The sequence below is a fragment of the Folsomia candida genome, unplaced genomic scaffold, assembly GCF_002217175.1.
Source record: "Folsomia candida strain VU population unplaced genomic scaffold, ASM221717v1 Fcan01_Sc026, whole genome shotgun sequence".
Lineage (NCBI taxonomy): Eukaryota > Metazoa > Arthropoda > Collembola > Entomobryomorpha > Isotomidae > Folsomia > Folsomia candida.
This window is the reverse complement of record NW_019091218.1, coordinates 2,200,038-2,219,594: the sequence shown is the minus strand read 5'-3', so window position 1 is coordinate 2,219,594 and position 19,557 is coordinate 2,200,038. Positions and strand designations below refer to the sequence as shown.

At 35.7% G+C, this 19,557-nt stretch overlaps 2 protein-coding genes across 2 annotated transcripts; one reads left to right on the top strand and one right to left on the bottom strand.

The window, feature by feature from the left end:
• Positions 1-4,271: 4,271 nt before the first annotated feature.
• On the bottom strand, positions 4,272-6,337 carry LOC110859510 (zinc finger protein 197). Its single transcript, XM_022108466.1, has 4 exons — positions 6,143-6,337; positions 5,540-5,969; positions 4,736-5,463; positions 4,272-4,670 (listed from the first exon to the last, which is right to left on the bottom strand). Exons 1-4 carry the CDS (start codon positions 6,335-6,337, stop codon positions 4,272-4,274), a joined length of 1,752 nt encoding a protein of 583 aa, XP_021964158.1.
• A 1,245-nt stretch (positions 6,338-7,582) lies between these two features.
• Positions 7,583-10,067, top strand: LOC110859509 (zinc finger protein 664). The gene is made up of 7 exons (XM_035859538.1): positions 7,583-7,774; positions 7,855-8,231; positions 8,309-8,475; positions 8,609-8,959; positions 9,044-9,349; positions 9,446-9,524; positions 9,598-10,067. The coding sequence occupies exons 3-7, from the start codon at positions 8,354-8,356 to the stop codon at positions 9,937-9,939; spliced, it is 1,200 nt and encodes a 399-aa protein (XP_035715431.1). The 5' UTR covers positions 7,583-7,774; positions 7,855-8,231; positions 8,309-8,353; the 3' UTR covers positions 9,940-10,067.
• The last annotated feature ends 9,490 nt before the right edge of the window (positions 10,068-19,557 follow it).

Here is a 19,557-nt window from a genome sequence, read left to right as displayed (position 1 = left end):
CATAAACCAGTAACTGCGAGTACTCTATGGAGCAGGCTACATCATTGAAAATTTATGTAAGTTTTAATAATTAATTATTGCCTAGTGTTGTTTATACGAAACAATATCGGCGTTAAATGTATTGGTTGATAAATAATAATTAAGTATATTTTAGATCGAATGTTATGTCGTAGTCTAACAGAACCAAGAATATTATAAAGTTATTAAGAGTTTCATATTTTATTTATTTCTAATTTCCTTGAAAATTATTTTCATTTTCTATGCGAAATATATAAATTATATTTCACAATTGACGCTAATTATAAGACAAACGCTGACATGTGTTATTTCGCTAGCTTATATTTTCATTAATTTTTAATCATTTTGTGGATCATCGTTGTTGTCGCCTAAAAGTTTGATATCATTCTATACTGAGATCAAATGTAATTAAACTGTAATTAAATTAAATTATTCATCAATTTGGAGACATTGTTCTTTAATGAATAAAAGAAGGTAGAAGCCTGCTGCTATAATTGGTAAGGGAATATAAATTAGAAAGTATTTTCTAAAAATTAATAATTTTTTTTTCTAAAAACAGATTTCTTTTTAGACTGTTTTGGTTATACATAAAGGGTGTTAATAAAGTCCGATCCCATGAATTTTTTGGAGCGCGGTTGTTACAAATTCAGCTGGAACTTTTGAACCAGTGAAGTTATTTATTTCAAATTTTTACCATGGGAGGAACAACTAAACGTGTAAGTCATGAGCATCTTAGAGTTAAGATACAAACATTGCATCAGCAGGGGTTTAAACCTGCAGAAATTGTGCAAAAATTGGGCTGCAGCCGCAGAACTGTTTGGAAATGGAAGAACAAAAATTTTGTCCACGACAAAAAGCGACCCGGGCGACCCAGAAAGGTGTCACCTACCACAAAGAGAATGATTAAAAACAGACTTTACAAGAAAACCGGTAGTTCATTACGTAATTGTGCAAGGGAGTTAAATGACTCAAAACGCTATAAAGAGAAGAAGAAGCAAATTAACTATGTGACCGTGCAAAAATTTGTGAAATCTACGAGGTGGGGTCACACAGCTTACAAACTAACCAAAAAACCTCTCATGTCACAACAAAATATCGATGACCGTCTGAAATTTGGAGAACTCCTTCAGAAAAGTGGCCATTTGAGTGAAAAAAGACTTGGTGAAGAATTGCGCAGTCACATCCTTTGGACTGATGAATCTATTATTGAGCTATATCCAAAATTGAACCAACAAAATGTTCGTTACAGGACAGAAAACAAATCGGATGTACCATCAAGAGCAGTCCCAAAATTCGGGCTTAAAGTTATGGTAGCGGGTGGATTTTGTGCACGTGGCGTGACTCCTCTACATATCATACCAAAAGGCCAAACAGTCAATGCAAAGTATTATATGGAAAAAATATTACCTATCTATTTCGATAGCATGGGGAACAAGGAAATATTTCCGAATGAAAGAAAAATAGTTTTCATGCAGGATGGTGCTACAGCCCATACAGCAAAAGCGAGTTTGAGTCTCATCAAGACGCAAGTTTCAACGGTCTGGAGCAAGGGAGTGTGGCCCGGAAACAGCCCAGATTTGAATCCCCTGGAGAACCTGTGGTCCATACTTAAGGAAAATGTATACAAAGAACCACAACCCCGGACGAGGGAAGAGCTAGTAAAAAAAGTTCAAGATGTATGGAATTCGATTCCCACAGACACATTGGAAAAATTAGCACAGAGCCTTAAACAAAGAGTTGAGGGCATGGTTAAAGTAAATGGTAACAAGACCAAATACTAAGGTAAATATGTCGAACATTTTTTGTAAGTATCACGGGTAGTTTTTTTTATACTAGCCTTCACTTTTTTATAGGAAAAATGGGATCGGACTTTATTAACACCCTTTAGATACAAATTTAAAGCTTATGATTGTGAATGACGAGAACCAACGGAGCCTGAAACAGTAACTCTATAGAGGATGTGAAAAGATTTATGATTTACTTCGCAAAATCATTCTTCCCTTCATAAATAAATAACAATAATCGATGAGCGGGTCACTAAAATAATTCGGTCAGCATAAATTTGTAAATATTTGATTGTTAGATACTCGTTAGCTTATAGATAACATATTTATAATTTAATTTGTAAGTTTAGTAAACACTACCATACTGCTATTTTAATACAACACATTCTCAAACTAATTAAATTGTCAGAGAAAAATAAAAATAATAATTGTCCACAAACTAATACTTCATATAAATTTAAAAACTTATGTAAAGTTGATCTACTCATCGTTCCGTTGAGATCCTCAAGAGACAAGTAGCCCCGAAATTGCCTGCCTCACACAAAATTCCTGCACTACCAATGGTGTCAACCTTTCCACAAAATTATTTCCAAATTCTAGTTTCAACGGTACCAGTGACTTCTGTACTTTCCTCTCCCATTTTGTCTTAATATTCCATCTGCATCTACTCAGCCAGTTCCTGCTTAGGTTATGAACCTGTGCCGCACCAGAGAACATAATCATGGTGAAGAAAATTATCATGAAGTAGCACCACAAGAATAATGATGCCTTAAATTGGTCATTTTCGTTGGACCGAAACAATTTTATGGCAATGTAACAGATTACTATTTGTGCCGCGGGAACACCTAATGCGCATGTCAAAAATATTCTGGATCTTGTACAGGAGTTGAGACATTTTTCGAAAATGCGTAAATTTTGATATTCCCCAAGTTTTGCAAGATTCTGATCATATCGTTTTACAAACGCCTTACAATCAATCCATAGGAATGCGACACCCTTAAGCATTACCTCAATAACGTAATGCATTGAAGTTATTGCAATATTTACTAACAATATGAATTCCACAATTGCAGAGAGCAGACGCACAATCCAAGAATAACTAGTACCGGCAAGAAAAATTCCATTGCGGTAAAGGAGCGAATTCAAAAGGATAGGCTGACATGGAACAAAAATTGCTAGGACTCCCATCAGTGTCGGAAGCAGGAATCCGGTCGTTGCAACCGCGTAAAGTAATAGTCTGATTAATAGATATACGTTAGGAGTAGAGGATCGGCCTACGGGGGAAATTCAAATCTTAGCAAACCTGAAATTTAATTTGGTGTAAACAAACATCAAGAATTAACTTACTGGTTGTCGGCTTAATTGAAATCATCACGAAATTCAGTACTTGCACGGCACCATGGTCTACTGGGATGTCCAATCGAATTGATAACCCAATTGTATATATCAGTGCTCCAAAGATGGCTTCGGCACGATGCATAATATTTGAGGGGTGTAGTGTGATGGAATACAGACGGCACAAGGTTGCTAAGAGATGAATAACTAGCATCGGAATGACATGTCTTTGTTGCCATGGTGATTTAACAACAATCCTTTCATTGACGGAATCCCACTTTATTGGGAGACACTTGAAGTAATTACCGTAACGAAGGTTTCGCTTTAAAATTTCGATATCTTTCTTATCCATTCTACTTATAGGTATACTCACCCTCGGGTAGGTGTTTGAAGACTGAGCGAATTATTTATTAAGATATTTTAATTTACATAAACTACGCAGGCAGTAATTAATGTGGTGGCCTGAACCATTGAAAATTTATGTAGATTTTAATATTTGATTATTCAATTGTATTATTTACTTCATGCAATATACGTGCTGGTTTTTGGGTAAATAATTGACAATTAACTAATTAAATATATTTTGTATAGGGGGTTATAGAGATGTATACACCAATGTACAGTTATGTGTATGTATCGTTGCCTAACACAACCAAACATATTATAAAACCAGTTAATTTCTAATTAAGATTTTTATATTTTATTAACTTTAAATTTTCTTCAACATTTTTTTAGATGTGCAATATATAAATTATTACTAATTCTAAGCCTACGAATATCTACATCTTTAGTTTGCGGCCTTATAACTCAATTAATTCTTAATCGTTTTGTGGATCGTCTCAATATTTTACACCATTTTATGATTACATTCCTGTCAATAATGTTAATGTGGAATTTCCTTTATTAATAATACATATATTAAAATCTTATAATAAATATGTACACAGTAATCTGGTAATTATAAAATAAAGTATGTATTGGCGGTTCCACCAAGATTTCTATTTTGCCTTAGTGAACTTAATGATATGAATCAATTCGGTTCATAATTATCGATTAAAGGCCGAAAATGTTGCTCACACTGGAATGGACCCACAAATTAATGTTTCAATAAATACTAACAAAATCTTAATTCCGTCATTTCGCCATCTTCTCCCTCAAATGCTCCTCCTTTAAGTGCACCCCCATTTCTTCCTGCTGAATAAATTTTCCACAGAAGTAGCACTCCTCCCCAGGGCGGATTGCATGCTTTTTATTCCGGTGGACCAAATATGATACAAGTCCCCCAAATATTTTCCCACAAGAAGGAAATGGACACGTGATCTCGCTCCCATCTTCCGATATGTATCCTGCCCGACATAATTTGGCATGCAAAACACTATACTGTCCAGTATGGAATGTAGCCTTGCAGTAGACACATTTGTAGGCTTTTTCGTCGAGATGGACGCGCACATGGCTTTCCAAATTGTACCTGCTGCTTAATTCCTTTCCGCAAAAATTGCACCTGAATTTTTCCAAGTTCCAGTGTGTAACTTCCTGTGTTAAATAATGATAAACAATAAATTACATACCTGGTAAAAAACAAGAAATTAAAAACTTACCTGGTGCTTTTTAATACCACTTTTGCACATTATTATGCCGCAAATTGTGCAGGCTGCTTTCGCCCCTGTATGTACAACCCCTTTATGATCCAGTAGGGCAGGCAAAGTATGGAATGATTCCGTACAACCATAAGCAGTGCAGGAGAATCTTGGGGGCGCTGTGGTAGCAAAATGGTCTCTATCCTTATGCAACTTTAGCTGGCTTTGTGTACTGAAGAGTTGTGGACATAGTGGACATTTCTCCCATGTTACTCCAACTGTCATATCTAAATGTCTATTTAATTGAAGAATTGTTGCGAAAGTTTTCCCACAATTTGTCTGTGTACAGGGGATTTCTTCACCCCTGCTTTCCTTCTCTAGTCCAGGGTCATGACCCCGATATAAGCTTGAGTTTCGGGTCAAGTGCCTGTACAACGTGACACTGCTGAAGAAGGCCACCCTTTCTGGGCAGATCCAGCATCGGTACGGCGTTTCGAGTAGGTGGAGGCGGTAGTGGTCTTCAAGGACAGATCCTGTGACGGCCTTCCTGCAAAAGTAGCACTGCGCTATTCCTTTCGGTAAATTGGAAAGGTCATAGGTTTTACGGGGTGGGAGAGGCTTAGCATTTCTACAGAGTTGTCTCCGAATATGATCAACAAAACCGCGGCGATTTCTTAGGATGGCGGAGCAAGTGGAGCATTTAAATACTGCGCCGTGATCTCGATCAACGTGATCCTGCTTATGAAGCTCTGCCCAGAAATTCAAATTATTGACAAGTTGAAAACTCGAGACAACCAAATATTTATAAATACATAATTAACTTACCAAAGTAATTAACGTCTTTAAATCGCTTCCCACACCGGTCACACTTATAGGGTCGTTTGTTACCATGGCTTTTCTGGTGCATTTCCAAATGGCACCTCTGCTTAAACCGCATTCCGCACAATTTACAATCAAACGAGGGGTGGCCCTTCCTCATGTGAAGTGCGTAGTTTCGCGTGGATTTGAATTCTCCTGGGCAGAGGGAACAAAGCGTCTTACCATCTTTTATTTTAAGGGCTGCGTGACGTTCGGCATGCAGACGAGCGTCTCGCACCCTCTTAAAAGTTTCTGAGCAGTTAGGTTCCGAACATTTGCAGGGGACTTCTCTAAATCGAGCAGTGTGACGGAGGTAGTCAGATTTTCTGTGCTTTTCGTTAAACTGCATCCCGCAAGTGGAGCAGCTAATGGAAGGGATGGTTTTGTGAACAACTTCCTAATCAGAAAAAGAACGTACTTAATTAATTCAACTAATTAATAAATTGCAGACATTTCCGGATCTATCAATATAAGTTTTCTATTAATTCGTTTTATCCTTATGCATAATATATTTCGAAATGTATTTTTAGTGAACAATTTTTTTAAATAGTTTCTCAAAAGGTTACTTACCATGTGAATCGACATACTGATAACATTTAAATCCTTCCCACAAATGCCACAGTTTGACCTCAACTCTGCCTGAGTTACTTTATCTGGGTGCTTCTTCTTCTTGTGGATAGCCAGATTTGCCACGGTGTCAAATGAGTCCTGGCACAGACCACAGCAAAATTGTTTCTTAGGGCGGAATCTGTGCATCCGCCTCATATGGAGGACAAGATGGGAATTTATTTTAAATGTCTTCCCACACGTGGGGCACACCTGTGGCGGAGTTTCCAAAAAGTCTGAAACTTTATGCATATGGCGCAAATGGAGGTTTGCATACTGCACCGTTTTGAATTCAGATGGACAAAGGGGACACTTAATGACGGACTGATGGAATGGCCCTCGATGGACTAATCTAATGTGGCGCAGTAATTTCGCAGAGTATTGCAAAGATTTCGTACAGTTTGGGACGTGGCATCGGAATGGTTTCTCTTTTAAGTGGAGACGTAAATGGTTATAGTGAGATCGCCCGAGGAGATCTTTATTGCAAAAGTAACATTTGAATATTAATTTGTTGGACATGGTGATTAAATATTTGTAATGGCTTGGAATTTATTGCCAGGAAATTTGTGTAGTTTTTAAGTGTAGTGGTATGTGTGATGGTTGGAGATGTACTAGTTATACATACCTTCAGAAATTCTGTACGTGAAAGGTGTTAAACAATGAAAGTCGGAAATATAGTATAAAACCGGCTCCACATCCCTCAAATACTGGAAAGCTTTAAAATATCAGGTATCCTATTCTTACCATGACTAGGAACCTTTTTAACAAAATGCCATCATGAAATATTTGCCTTTTTCTAAAAACTGTAACCCGAGGTAAACCTTCCTCGTAGCGATGCCAACATGAATGCCATAAATCAATGATTTTTTAACTTCAGCTACATAGCTATGTATCCTACTCTCCAAAATCAGGACTAGGTAGTGTGTAAACAATCAGAAAAAGTAGCTAAATAAAAATATTTATTCATAATAATTTCTATGTTTTGCGTAATCATTGGAAGATGAATAAATTGGAGGATAAATAAATGTTCGGTTTTGAGAACTTCAATTTTACTCTGTATATAACTAATCGGGAGAAACTAAATAATTTTCAAAAATTTAGAAATCCTGGACTACTGTATTCATACCCAATTGTAATAAATTTTCATGTCCATGAAAATAAATATTAAATGTTCCTCAACTTAACGCACACATGTATTATTTCTGGTTTAAAACTCATACATACTTTAAGTGCATGAATGTTAGAAATACCAATAAATAATTTTAATTGGAGATATTGTGTAGGAATTTTAAATACATTATACATTTTAACTTTTCCTGTAAATAGAAATTTTACATTTTGCATAGAAAAACATAAACGCGTATGCTTTCCTCATGCATTATTTGTCACTTGGGCGAATGAGATTCCGGCACGAATTTGAATCCAGCTGCTCTTTCTCTCCACTCTATCTTTGTCAACATTCAAACTTTGCAATTAAATTTTACGAAAGTTAATTGAATATTTAAACTTTAAATTGTTAAGTGATTATGAAATTGGTTAATTATTTCTCCTCGTGACCACCAATTAGTTATTGCAGAACATAACGAAAAGGTTAAGGTATGAATGTTTACAAATATTGTTTAAAAATAATTGCTAAATTTAAATCCATTCTCAATAATTAAATTGTTTTATTTTAGACTCGGCATGTCCAGCCAACACTGTCTCCTCTGCTTACAACTCATCCCCAATGGGGACTACGACACGGTCACCGAAGATGATCATTCTAGGAAGATACGGATTCTCACACTCGTCCATTTTTTATCGCTGGGTCACCAAAGTCACAAATCTTCTTATCAAGGTCATTTTGACGAGGAGGAGACTTGCCAATTGTGTCCCCATTGTTATCCTGTCATACATCAAATAGAAGAAATTAGGAACCAAATCGCTCTTCTGGAGGAGAAAGTCGAGAGGAAAGTAGCTCAAATTCGCGAAACTATTTCTTCCACCGGAAAAAATGACGATGAAGGGGACAACCAAGTTAGGAAATTAAGAAAAATTATACTTCAGGTCACGGGTAGGTTGGTTTTTATAATTTTTATTTCCAAACTTGCAATATTTTTCACATAAATGTATTTCTGAATTCGTAACCAGGTAATGTAGACGACCAAGAAGAAAATTTTGAGCTGGACGAATTCCATGTTAAAGTCCAAGAAGATGCTGACACTTTTGGAGACGCAGGTCAACGCTGTCCCCCGTATTGTTTTTGGTCCTAACATACAAAGGGAAATTCCTAGTTCCACCAAAAATAACGCATCGTGGTAAGAAATTATTCAGGTTAAATTCCTTAATGCAATTTAATCCGCAAGTTCTTACTACCTCGATAAATTTATAAGTTTAGAGTTTTCCCTTTATGAAAATCTTATTTTAATTAAGTAAACTATTATTTTTTAGTAAACGCCGACCAGACGATTCATCTCTAAAGGGAAAACAAAAACAAAGTCAACCCAGCCCGACTTCAAAACGAATTAAACTGGAATCTCAACGTCAGACCAAAATATCTAAGAATGGTCACGATGACGACGAATGGCTACCCCAAGAAGAAAATAGCAGCGATTCCTCGGAAGATGGGGAAGATCAAGTCAATGAGAAAATTTCGCAAAATACTCCCCTCCATTGCGACACGTGCAATTCAAATTTTGAGACCGAGGATCAGTTGGCGACACATGTGACGACTCACAAATTGAAACAGTATTGTTGTAGTATATGTGGAAGGCCATTTACTAATATTTATTCGATGACGACGTAAAATTTATTAATTTTATCATAAAATTTTTATGAAAAAAAGTTACTATTATGACAACTAATCACAATCAATAACTTTTCCAGCCACTTGCGCAGCCACAACGCAAGAAAACTGGAGAAATGCCCCCTATGCGATGAAACATTTCCGGACAAGTCGACCTTGAAGGAACACTTGAAAGTCCACAGAACCCCTACGGAAGGGTACTTCTGTCACACTTGCGGGATGGGGTTCTCCATGACTGCCAAGCTCAATCAACATTTCGATGTACACAGAAAGAAGAAGCCAGTAATCCAGTGTGAAACCTGTGGCGAAATATTTGTGTTCTTAAGCACCTTGCAGAACCATCGGGTCAAAGTTCACGGGGAGAGTCCTTTCGTGTGTGAAGCCTGGTAATTTTTGCAATGATTAACATATTTTCCCAACTATTGACAAAATTCCGCAAAATAATTTTCTTAATAAATAGCCAAATTAATATCTCATTTCAGCGGTGAGGGTTTCAAGTCTCCTGAAGAGCTACAAGTCCACAAAGAGATCCATAAAGAAATAAGACTGTACATGTGCGAGGTAACATAAAATTTGGAAAAATTTGCCAATTAATGATTTTTTATTAGTTCAACTAATACCTTGTTTTTTGCAGACTTGTGGATCCGGATTTAAGACCAAAGCACGCCTCGACGGTCACATGGCGAGCCACTCGGACGAACGTCCCTTTCTCTGCGACCAGTGCGACGGAACGTTCAAGCATGCAAGTCAATTAAGTCGCCATTTCAAAAGGAACCACACCCCCGGCTACATTGTCCCCACTCCGCACAAATGCCCCCATTGTGACAAAGCATTCCAGACTCGTGTCAGACGGGACACTCATGCACTTGTGCACACGGGAGAGCGTCCTTTTGGTTGTGACCTATGCGGGAGGCGGTACTTTGCCAAGAAGTCGCTGCACGACCATTTAAAGACACATACCAGTAGGGGACTGTAGTAAGAAGAAAAAAGAAACAGACCAACTCAAGGAAGACATGTTGAATTGCTAAAAATTGTGTATTTATGTATCCAGTAGAAAATTAGAGTTAAATTCATGTCTGAAATAAAATAAAGCAAGAAAATTAAGTGACGAGAAGTATAATCTTTAGGTTTGACTTTATTTCAAAAAATAGTTTATTCGCACTTACTTTTATAAAATTTACACACCATAACTATATATATTAAAGTAATGCAAATTGTAGATTGACATGAAGTAATTAAATATTACAAGTTTATAATTAACTTATTTATTTAGTCAGACAATGTTTTCTTGCATATCATGCACATTTATCGCGCATCATTTAATTTTTAAGTAATTTTACATAAAACTATTTATTAGATCCTATTGAAAATGTACCCGAAACATATATTAAACAAATTAAAAGTAATCAACGTATACTTGTTCACGAAACATAAATATATTTTTAATATGCAATATGGCGTTTTTCATACACAAAGATTACATTTGCTTAACTTAGGACTATACTTGTTTATACTTGTTTCTTCCTTAATTCAATAAAGGCATTATTAACTAAAATCTTCCATAATACTTATAAAACTTTTTCATACAGATATATAAAAAATATACATGTATATTTACTAACATGGAGCTTTTTCTCAAATATATTAAACAAGTTATATGTGGAAGATCCCAGTGAGAAATAATGAGACGGCTCTTAATTGGATAAGATTCTTGTCATAAGAATTGCATGATTAAATGCGAAAGGACTTGATCATTTAAAATGATTTAAAATTAAATTACATAATTAGTTCCAAGAATAAATACCTCGAATACTGACTGACTCAATATTAGAGTTGTTAATAAACATTCTCTTCACTACCAACTGACAATGTCATATAATCCTGAGAGTTATACGGATCGGCTATCACTAATTATTAAATTATAAGAACAGTGCCACCTTCTTTCTCACCTTTAGTTAAGTACATTAGTTACTGCACCAATATAGTTTGAACAGGAAAACTCACCAGAAATAGAAGGCAGTTAATAGCAATTCTTATTTATTAATGTATAGGAAAACCTGTCGGATGAGCAAAAAACAAGATAATACAGACTCATGCTTTGTTGCTCAGTCATTCTAGGATAGGAATTAATGGAAACACAGTTGACAAATACAGACAATCCGGCAGAAGTTACAATCCGACCAACCAGCCTGGAGGATAGAACTTCTGTTTCTATACTCAAAGGTCTGGAGTTCGATCCTGACTGTTGCATTTACTTGCAAAAAGTCTGGATTTAACTGGTCGGAGAGATGAAAAATGTTTGTATGGTATCTAGTGGTGGTGGACTTGCATATCTAGATATGAAATAGATATGCAAGTATCCTTCAAATTTTCATTCAAATCCTACTCGGCTCTGTGTTTGTACGGAGTAGGTGCATACCAGTGTCCGACTTGTCGGCTAATAGAGGGTACGGAACCTTGCTCTGCTGGTATGCCCTCATAAAGTCCGTTCTCTATGTAGATGTGTCTGCTTTGTATTCTTCTTCTCCTCTTTTCGTGTTACTTGATGGAAACCAGTCTAACGTTGTACTGATCAACGAATAACACATAAAAATAAACGCCTACAAACAAACAAACAAACAGACCTTGTAAAAACAGTGTCCGTTCCTATCTGGGCACAAACTAAGGTATATTTTTGTCGAAATGATACATATAAGACCATTTTAAATATACTAATTATAATTAACGATGTCTAAATTATTTTCAGGACTCCTGCAGATACTAGTCATAGAGGACCAGGTGGGAATACCAGCCTAGATATGCAACCCGTGATCCTTGGAATATCCTAGCAGGACGCCGGAATTAATGTTCCCCGTCCCCTTCCATATGGTGAAGACACTCCACATCCACCCAGGTCAAAACCAAATGCAGCATTATGAAAATGTTGAAGCTCTACAGGCGAGCTTCGCATAGAAAACGAAAAAAACCGGCTAGTATCAGAGAAGTATGAAATGTTGGAAAATACTTTTGAACCTTCCGTTAAACATTTTGAGACACTCCTACTAGTGGACTGTATATTAAAAGTATATGTGTAATTTATATCTTAATCCGTAACTCTCGGAATAGGCAACAGTTAACAATAAAATTCCCAATAAGATGCCTCATCTTATGTAGCATCTGTACTTTACAAGAAAGGAAATTGCAAGAAACCTTATATTCTATGGCACGCCAATTGTTCCAATTAATTCATATCCCTTTAATATAATGTACAAGTGTCGTATGATAATTTTAAGTGTTGTATGGTTGTTAGCTATGTAGGTAAAATATGCGAACGGAATTAAAAATAAATATGTTTGCATCAGAAAATATTAGAAGCATTGTTGTTTCTCCGTGCGGGCCCATAAATAGGGCGTTGCACTTTTTCTCAATACATAAAACAATTGTTTAGCGAACAAAGTCAGTGTTGCTCTAATATTGAAGAATTAATTTTAAATCAGAACTAAAAACCATGCACTATTTGACCACAGGATACCTTTACCAGTATCCAATATGAGTATAAGGAAGAAACCCGATTATGTACAGGTTCAACTTCAATGTTTAATTAACATAGTGCCAGTATCTTAATTAAGCAGTATCAAACTGCTTAATTTATTACAAAAACGAAAAATTTGGAAAGAGTTTCTTATTCCATTGCATATTTAAATATTTTCGTAATTGTGACGCAGTAGAACAGCAACGCAAGGGTCACTCGGGACCATTAGAAATTATTTTAAATCATGGTTTACTGAGAAGGAACATTTCATATACATACACACAAATTTACATACAATGAACTTTTTCCCAAATACTTATGTAATCCTTTGTTTTGACGACTACGATTTAAACCAAAGTAATGCCCCAGGAGCTTGGATAGCCCAAAATTAGTCGAATTCAATAATTTGAAGAAGTTAGAACAGAACTAAACTCTACCAAATAGCTAACTATTTTTCGCACTACACTTCGATTCTCCTTGAAAGTCAACTGTTTGCTGAAGATTCTTACCTGGTGTTTCATAAAGTATCATCTGGCGGACATGGATTTAATTAAAATTCATCCAGTTACCGTCTGGTCAAATTTATTAAAACAACAGAAATAAGCTTGGGTAAGCGTCATTATGGATTGCTGTAATTTGTTTGCTAATGTATGTACACAATTTGTTATATCTCTTGCCTAACCATGGAAATTTTACATAATAAAATAGTTTTTGTCACAAGGTTTTGCCATAATTAGATAAATCTCTTAAAAAGGAGAATCTATTTTATGTAGGCTAAATTGTTTTTAAGCAGCGCCGGCTGAAGCAGGGGGACATTACCGTTGCAGGATAGGGTAGCTACCCTATCCTTCAACGGTAATGTCCCCCTGCTTCCGCCGCCCATGTTTTTAAGTGCGTTCAACCTAAGGCATCCACAAAGGTGTCGACATATACAAGTTCTTTTACAAATAAGTATCCCAATAAAAGTAAAGCCGAAAATTACTCTATACAGGAACAACCGAAAATCAATTATACTACCGATACAGAAACGATAGCAGCAGCTATCTAAATTTACAAAGAAATCGATAATTATCTCAAGGCTTTATAAAATGTGATGAACGACGACATTACATCTATTTTGTCTAAACCAGTCCTAAGGAATTAGTTCGTCACATTCAAAATGATTCGGATTGCTCCTGTCCAGAAATTTTTGACTCTCTGAAGGATAACGGATACAACCACACCATGTCTCCACACTACGCTAGAAGGAATTTTACGAGTTCCTATTATTAGGAAATGTACAATTTACATAATTATTAAATTTACTAGATCGTCCTTATCACACTTTGGTGATCAGGGGAACTATGGAAGTTTCAACAACAAAACATTGCAGATAGATGTTAAGGGTTTTTTATTTACTTAATTTTTCATTTAAAGGCAACCATCAATGCTATTACCATGCATCTGAGACCATAAGCACGGAAACCCGAAGAAGCCAGAGAATCTACGAATCCCAGAATATTTATACCCTATTTCAACAATCTGACGCTTAAGTACTAACGCGCTATAACTTCCAGATATGCCGCATCAAAAATTTCCCATCCGCATCCCCAAGGTAGTAGAAATTCATATGTAGAGGATATCCGGTAAGAAGCAAAAATCGACAAACAGTGGAACAAAGATAAAGATCGCAGACACAAAGGCAATTGTTGAACTGAAAAATACCAGAAATATACGGCCAAAAATTAAAAAGATCTTACATTTTTGCATTTTTTCGGAAAATATAAATTTGTGGGAATGTTCATCGAAAATTCTGGACAATTTATTGTTCCATTCATCGCGTGGATGATACACCAAAAATTATTTGTACAACAAAATCAAATAGCCGGGGAGCTGGCCATGTCAAAACCAAATTTGCCTACCTCCTTGAAACCGGTTGTGGACTTACCTTCCTTCAAGTCTGAATTTCCCTTAACTGGGAAACTTGCATCATCCGTGCCAAAATTCGCAGAAGAGAAGTTTCTTTCTAATTTCAAACTTCTTAGGTCGGCAGACTTAACTGAAACCCAAAACGAAATGGACTTGTGGACGACTGAGTTAACCCTATCAGAAATGTAACCAGCGGACTCATAACAATATTATCGGCTCACATTGATGCCAAAGCGGACTGCCGAGAATGGAATGTACCCCATCTTTATGTCCCCACTACCGTGCTGGAAAAAAGACTGCAAGTCATCACCGTCGACACTGAGATATAGCTAGTTTTCCGTCTTACGAAGAAGCAACTTATTGTTCAATACCTTAACACATATATTAACGCATGACAACTTCCAGGCTTACATGGCCAATTAGAGGATATGCCTTAGCAAAGCTGATCCCAATTCAAAGGAGTATAAATTCTACAAACAATATACCAACAAATCTACAAAATAAGTGGATACAATCTTAAAAGTGTAAAATAAATAAGAAAATTAAAAACGCTAAAAACTCAACTGACTTGTTTTAAGGAAATGACTAAAAGCGATACAGCAAATACTTTTACAGGGAAGACTAACTATCGTATAAGTGTTCCAAGGAGGAAATTAATAATAGAACAAATTTACAATGACAATTTGGTTAGTTAGTCCGAGTTGGATGACTTATATACTTCTAATAGAGAACGAAGGAAATGACAATATGTCAGTTTCTCTTTATTTTGGAGGGAAATCCATGTACATTGATCAAACTAGAATATCAAGAAATATATAATCTAAATAATTAATCAATTGTGATTATAGGCGTCCCCAACCATCTGCATTAACATTCGACTAAAGAATTAGGTGCTCTTCTTGTAGAAATAAACTGACAGTTGTGCTTTTCTACTACAAACTCATCAAAAAATATGCATAATAAAAATGGTGCACCTGCACGATCTGGAAATACGGGATCTGAGTAACAGCTTTTGTAATAGAACACATAATGTTTTTCTATGGACATGTGGCGTATGATACGCCGCGTATCGTACGTCACACGAGTGTATAAAATCATTGAAGGTTAGCATAAATACCGCTCCATACCGAGTAGCAATATTTTCAAATGACAGGAAATACCTCAAGGTATCATGTTGTAATGCATTTACTTGCCAATCTTGCCATTCGGTAATTTTTCCATCCTAATTTTTCACTTTAGGAATCCCCGATATCGCATTGCAGCCTGAATATATAAATGGGGTTCTTAAGGGCATCCAAAATTTTTTGGTTGCCTTTTAACACCTTCACAATTAACTATTTTAATGAATTAATCCCAAACTTTAAGATACCGATGAAAAATATGAAAAAATATGAAAAATGATAAAAAATAATGAAGGAATTTTAATTTCATATGTACATAAATCTCTTCTCTTGCATTTTAAGATAAATAGATTTGAAAATATATATTTGAAATTACTTCTCATAATTACTTCCCGAAATATGTAAAGAAATTTGAATTATCATTGTGGTACAAATCAAAAGCTGCACGATCTTTAATTCAGGATCTGAGAAGCAGCATTTGCAGTAGACAATATAATGTTCTTCGAACTCAATTTTCGGATTTTAAAATCGCTGTAACATTTTGAATTTTGGCGCGACATAAAAAAAACTTGTATTCTAAGAAATTTTCTCCTGCATTTACTAAAAATAATAAATAGTTTTTGGAATTTCTAAAAATTTCAAATTTTGTCCTTTTCCAAAATTATCAAAATTCCAAATACTTGATAAAAATTGTAGTTTTCAAAAAATTCTGAAATTGAATTTTTAAAGGCAAGGAAACAAGGAATTCTAAGCCTGCATGTTCCTAAATGTTTAAGTTTGCGCCAAAATTCAAAAAGTTACAGCGATTTTAAAATCCAATAATTTGGCTGAAAAATTATTTGAGTCTCCCGCCAGGCGCTCAAATTATCGCTAGAGCAAAAATAAGGGTCCGCTTATTTTTGGTTGTGAACAAATTGAAATCAGTGCGATGAAGATTGGAGATAAACCCTTCACGGCATTGTTAGTTTTACTAATTTGTTTTCTAAATTCATATCGTGGCAAGACAAACATAGATTACAGTACAAAAAATATTTACCCCCCCAAAAAAACTAAGTATTTATTTCTGCAACTAATCCGCCAATATTTTAGTAAATTTATTAAGGACTGTTGGACTGAGATAATGTGGAAGTTTGTTGTATATCGAATTTGGCAAGTAATTTACTTCTAAGAAACTTCAGTATACTTGTAATGTACAAGTCATATAGGAACTTTTGTATAGTATATTTTGTAGTGAATTAACGCAAAATAGTTAAAGCTATCGCTATATATTAATTTTTTAAATTACATATGAATTCGAAATTTTACTTCTCATAACTTGATTATATCTAGTGTTAGTTTGGGTGCCTGACGGCGCCCCTCCGACGCTCGGCGCCCCGGCAGTTGCCCTGCTTGCCCGCCCCCAGTTTAGGACCTGATCGTTGGATATGTAGCGTATTACATACACGTCAAAAGTGTGAATTAAATCAGTGAAGGTTAGCATAAATACATACTGCTCCATACCTTGTAGCAATATTTTCAACTTTATGAGCCTTATACAAGTTTTGATGGAAATAAATAATAATAAATAAATAACAGCCTATAGCTTGTACAGTACAAGCTATAAGCCTTGTGGGGTGAAGAAATGTGTTCAACTTTTAATTCCGTACAGCTTTGTTCTGGTTTAATCCCCACAATTGATATTTTGAACGTAGTCACCAACTTCAGAGAAAGGATATAAGAAAGGAAAAACATCAGGTCATCACTCATCTTCACCAAGGAGGATGGAGAAAACCACAACGGCAATAAAAATACGAAATATTATTCTTATTTCAAGCACAGTCTTCAGGTCCACAGAAGGAGCGAACACAGTCATTAAATGTGTATATAAATATGTAGAATTTCTACATAAGTAGACCTAGTTTAACTAAGAAGTCGACAAGAAAAAAAAGACAAGAACACCTTCAGATGCCGACACTAAACGTCCTCATCGGTACAATACTAGGAAGGCCACTACTACCAGAAAGGACAAAAGTGAAGTTTCTACTGATTCGTCCGAATCCGATTATGATGACTACAGAAGAGATCGAGCTCCAGCTCATCAAAAAGTGTTGAGGCCATCCAGAAGTACAGCAAGTATTTCTCGGCAAAACATAGTAGACGATTCTGATCATGATAATTATTTGAAGTCTTCAGATAATCAAAAGTAAGTTTTGTTTGCATAATCCTTTTTAATCAGGTGATAAGTAATCTCAATACTTAACTTTACTTAGGCCAACTTCTTCAAAAAAAACAATAAGATACGTAAATCAAATAAAGACACATCTGATTCCGATTCCGATGATTTGAGAAACAAGAAAACGTCCAGGAAAGCGAAGAAGGAATCGAAAAACGCAACAGACTTGTCAGAATCAGGCTCTAATCGTTTAATTAGATCATCATCCTCCGTTGTCACAGACACCTCTCATCTAATCCAGACAGACGTCGGTACACAATCTTATTAAATCAAGCTCGTCACCTGCTAATAGGTAACAACTGTTTCAATATTTTTAAGAAATGCATTTAAATATGTTGCAAGTAATTTATTTGAACTAGACCACATATTAGAACGAAAAACGAAAGCAAGAAAACATCATCTGTAGACAAAGAGGCAAATCTTATAAACGTATTCACGATAAAGACTCCAGCAGAAGACTTGATTACGATGAGTACCGTACTAAGAATTCAAAAGTATATATGTCATTACCAGCTTGGGAAACAGCCATTAGATCATAGTATGTTTAATGTATGTAGTAACAGTAGAGTATATAGTACGTCATACTTTACTTTGTATTTTAGTAAACAATATATCATAAGAAGGAAGCAAGTAATCTCAGCCTGACTCATCAACCAAAAACGCCCAATGTAATATAATTTATATATTTAACAAATTTGAGCTTGCCATAAATTAATTTGATACTAATATATTCCAGCCCGAAAGAGGTAATACATACAGAGGATTTCTCCATTTCGGATAAATCCTAAGAAAATCTTCCGGACTCAGAAGCTCTTGCTGACGTTGAGAATCATCAAGAATTAGAGAGTTACCTAAACACAACGGACAAATTTAGAAACAGCTCAAAAGAACCACGACGACGATACCTCTATTTCGTCGTCGTCATCCCTACGGAATTAGTGACTCATATCCAACTTGATGCGGAAGGATTCTGTCCTGGAATATTCGATTTTCTAAAAGAAAAGAATGAAAATATTTCAATCCCTCTCTATGTGGGACGGAATTCCAGGTTAGTTCATACCATCGTATTGTACTAGGTTCATTGTAATTAATTATCGCGTGCGACTATACAGATTTCAAAATCAAATTATTTAATAATCTCCACCACGTATAAATTTTAAAAATATCTCAATAAGTACATCTTTATTGGGACTGTTGGCCTTCACTTTATTCGCCGGTTTTCCATACTTTGTCAAGAATTGTTCTTCAATTTCATTCTCATACAGTTTCTGTCTAAATTTTTATAGGGTCACAACTTTCTGTATAATTCTCGCCGCTTTAGTAATTCTGTCCACCATTCTCAACTTTGTTATATTTTCATCCTAAATACTATATATGCACATATCTTACATAAGTTACTTGCTAAGTAGCTTTGGCTCCAAGCTACATATGATAATTTAAACGACACAATGCATTGCTGTTTCTTGTAAAAAAATAGAATTTAATTAAAATCAAGGTTATGGGAAAGTCATATCACCGGCTTAGTTACTCGTGTTGACCGTCTGTCCGTACATCCGTCTGTCTTTCAATAACTTCTGAACGCGTTGGCCGATGTGGATGAAATTTGGCAGAAACATGTATCTGGGCAATGCGATGAACGAGTTAGAAGGTGGGTTTGATCAAGAAAGATTTGGACCCGTGTGGGGGAGGTCATATTATTGGTTTGGATTTGGGGGGAACTTTGGCGTTCGGTGCAGAATATTTGAAGTAGTAGTATAAATCTGAAATTCGCCATGATAGTACCTATGGAGGTATACACTCGGAAACTGATGATGAGATCGGGTTGGGTGAGCCACACCGATT